Raw genomic sequence first — 3,465 nt, 5'->3', positions numbered from 1 at the left:
ATATATTAGGAGGACAAGCTTTGAAAAGTTCAATAGTGACAGTGCTTATCTCAATAGTACCTGTACATAAAGTAGATTTCAGAAGGTGATTCCCTAATTCCTATTTTGCCATATTTCTCAAACCTTTGATATGATTAAAACATAACAAACCTCTTGGAATTGTATTCTGGCTTTTTGTTTTGGTGCCACCCTCGCATTTTCAGTGGTCCCCACATGACCCCATCTTCAAAACATTTCTGGTGGCACCACTGGTTTCTTAACATTTTAATAAATTAGCATTCGTGTGTCATGAAAGTGTTGTGCAGCTGGGCCTCACATCATGACCACAACGCTAACAAGTGTTGCATCAAGTCAGAATGGGTTAACTTTGTAAATGCAATTCAGTTTCAACATGCTTATGGAGTCACTGTTTAACATTCACATGTTCACCCTGCAATAAATAGCTTTTAAAAAGTTTGTCCTGAGGCATTTATTAGCTACTTTCTGAATCTTTAAAAGGGCAAAGTCTGCAGAATTAATGTGTTTTCATGCTGGCCATGCATGCTTTTGATAACTAATGTATTAAGTGATGTAATATCACTTCCACTCACTGGATCTCTCCTTACAACATTTGAAGCCCCCCCGTGGGGAGGCCCACCTCCTGCTTGGAAACCCTCTGACACAGAGCAAATCATCTGTCTGATCGACTAATGGAAAAAGGAAAAGATTTTCATTTGCACCTCTGATTTCTCAGGATGTATTACATCAGAACTTTACCAGACTATCTAATCATTACAAAGCAGTAGCCTACAGCGATTCTAAATTACTGTGGTAGTCCAACTTTTTATTAAATTAAAAAAACTCGAGTCAATAATCTCTTAATAAACACGTTCAGTAGAAAAAAAAATGACAGTCTGGTTATATTTTTTAAAAACAAAATAGCCGCGAAGTTGAAAGCGAAATAACTTGTGCAACTCAAATCTCCAAAAACAACAAACATTTCAGAGCTGCAAATGTTTCTTCTTCTTTTTTCTGTCTGTTTGTCTTTTCGCGCTCCTACCTTTTCCACCGAAAGCAAAGGTGTGGGCCCAAAGAAGCCAAAACAGCATGAGCGGGACCCCAGGTCTCTGCATGCTTTCTTCGGGCTGTGTTTGAGATGCCTTCGCGTCCTCCGGCTCCTCTCAAGTCCTGGCTCAGCTCCCAGGCACGAGGGGGTTCTCAGCTGGCCGCTCGCGCGAGGGAATGTCTGCAGGGTCGAGAGACAATCGTTCATACCGTCAGCAAGGACAGGGAGAGAGAGCTTGAAGTTGATAGGCGTCAACAAACAAAAACTTCCGGTGGGGTTCTTTCACAATAAAACATTCTTACTAGTACTAAAGTCAAATAAATGCACGATGAAAGTCTATAAAAAACGTGAAAAAAATATTCTAAAAAAAAAACTAAATTACATTTAATATTTGGGTTTTCAAACGTATTTTACAAGAGTTTAACAAATGTCAGACTCTTATGTTGAAGAATGGAAACATTCCCGTTTGTTACAGCCTAGAGTCATCTGGCAAACTTGACCTAGCTGTTTACAGAATAGTTTTTTTTTTTTTTTCATTTCATTTATTTGTTTGGTTTCCTCGTTCAATTTAAAATATGAACATTAATCCATAGATACAAAACGTAGCTCAGCGAGAGTGCATACACTACATCTGAGTGAAAAGGGAGCAGGAGGAGTAAAAGTCTTAAAGTCTGCCCTTTTCTAAATCAATAAATTACATATGACCATATTTACATAAACATTCAAATGCAAAAGATATAATTAATTACAATTACTATTAATTCACAAGTTCATAACACCTTAAAAATGAATTTGGAAAGTTGCATAAATGATCAATTAGTGATTTTTTTATATCATTTTTGAGATAATTCTATAGTTTCTTAATACACATCTACTTTAGTGTAGTACTGCCAATAAATTTCCTCCTATGGTAGTTATTTTTGGATCTCAAAACAAAAAGCTTGGCTACTATTTCATTTAGCTTTGAACAAAACTAATACAGTTGAATAAAACATGAGGAGAGGGTGAAATCAAAGCAGTTTGATTTAGATGAATGTGAATATCCTGGGGATTTGGTGTCATGATAAGATCCTGCATGGAGGAAATATTGATGACTGGTTTAAGGATTCAAGGACAATTTACTGTCATTCACATGGGTGCATGAGGTGAAACAAAATTTTGTTTACACACCAAATAAAATAATGTAATGTCTGGTTAAACTCCATTTCTGACCCAAGCCAACAACTTTTATTATTATTTAAATAAAAATTGATTTAAACAGTATGTTTTTGCATTTCTTAGAGCTTCATTCAGTTTTGCTTCAAGCAAACTGTTACAGTGTGTACATGTGTGTGTTTTATCTGTATCCTCCAAACAAGAGCTTCTGAAAATTGCCGTGTTACTCCCCCTCACAAAACCAAATCTTTTAGTTTTCACCCTGTAGCTCTGTAGTCACTGTTTTCTCAAATGGCCACATGTTCTTCAACAATTCCCCCATGTTTCTTTTTTCTTCTAATGAATGTGGGTGTGTGTTCTGGGGATTAGAGGCAGGAGCAGACCTCAAGTGAGTTAAGAGGATAACAAAGACACGGCACACAAGCACACAAACATGGCAGCAGAAACCAGGAGCGCACATCTGCATGTGGTTACACACAAAAAAGATACTTCAAAAGTCTGCTTCCATGATTGGGAGCATGAAGTAAAAGTTACAAAGGAGCACTGACACAGTAAAGATGAGACTATAAAACAGCATGTTATTGGGATGAATTTGTCAAGTTGCAGTTTTATTTTTAAATTATTTCCTTTGTTTATGCTTTCTTTAGTCTACCATTTACAATTCAAACAGTTTTCTTTTGGAATGCATTTTTTCTGTGCAATTATTAAACAGTTGGTCATTTCACAAGGCATACAAATATTGTTGCTGTGATCAAATATAACTTAACATACTGTATATGCACCTCTTTTACTATCCTAAATAAGAGCTACTGAAAGCAACTGCACTCAGATTGTTTCCTGTAAATATTTCAAGGTAGGCTACTCTTGTATATTTGAACAAAAAAAAGGTCAAACGTTAGTTTCACAGATATTTAAAAAAAGCTTCACAGATATTTTATTTAATTGGTTGCTCTACAAATAATAAATAAGTACTCAAAACATAACTCTATTTTTATTTTTTATATAAATCTGAAAGCAGTTTCCAGTGAGGAATTGAAAGGTTACCTTGAGTGTATGGATGTTGCAATACTGCATTGTTGCAAGTGTTGGTGTATAATGCAGCATATTTCTTTGAGCAGGAGTGAGATGATTCTTGGAAAATTGTGTCATCACTCACTAAATAAAACAAAACAAAAATAAACTATATATAAAAAAGCAAGGTCCAAAATTATGATATAAAAAGTTTATTTATTTATTTATTTATTTATTTATGTATGTATTTATTT

General features: G+C 35.1%; 1 protein-coding gene across 1 annotated transcript in view; it reads right to left on the bottom strand.

Annotated features, from left to right (window-relative positions):
• clstn2a (calsyntenin 2a) overlaps positions 1-1,227 on the bottom strand; it is a 58,206-nt gene extending 56,979 nt beyond the window's left edge. Inside the window, exon 1 of the mRNA XM_014018932.1 lies at positions 1,040-1,227. Coding sequence (XP_013874386.1) covers positions 1,040-1,112 — 73 coding nt within the window. The 5' untranslated portion in view covers positions 1,113-1,227. The remainder of the gene's footprint in view (positions 1-1,039) is intronic.
• Positions 1,228-3,465: the final 2,238 nt, after the last annotated feature.

This window comes from Austrofundulus limnaeus, unplaced genomic scaffold, assembly GCF_001266775.1.
Source record: "Austrofundulus limnaeus strain Quisiro unplaced genomic scaffold, Austrofundulus_limnaeus-1.0 Scaffold206, whole genome shotgun sequence".
NCBI classification, from domain to species: Eukaryota; Metazoa; Chordata; class Actinopteri; order Cyprinodontiformes; family Rivulidae; genus Austrofundulus; species Austrofundulus limnaeus.
This window is presented reverse-complemented; position numbering and strand designations above follow the sequence as displayed.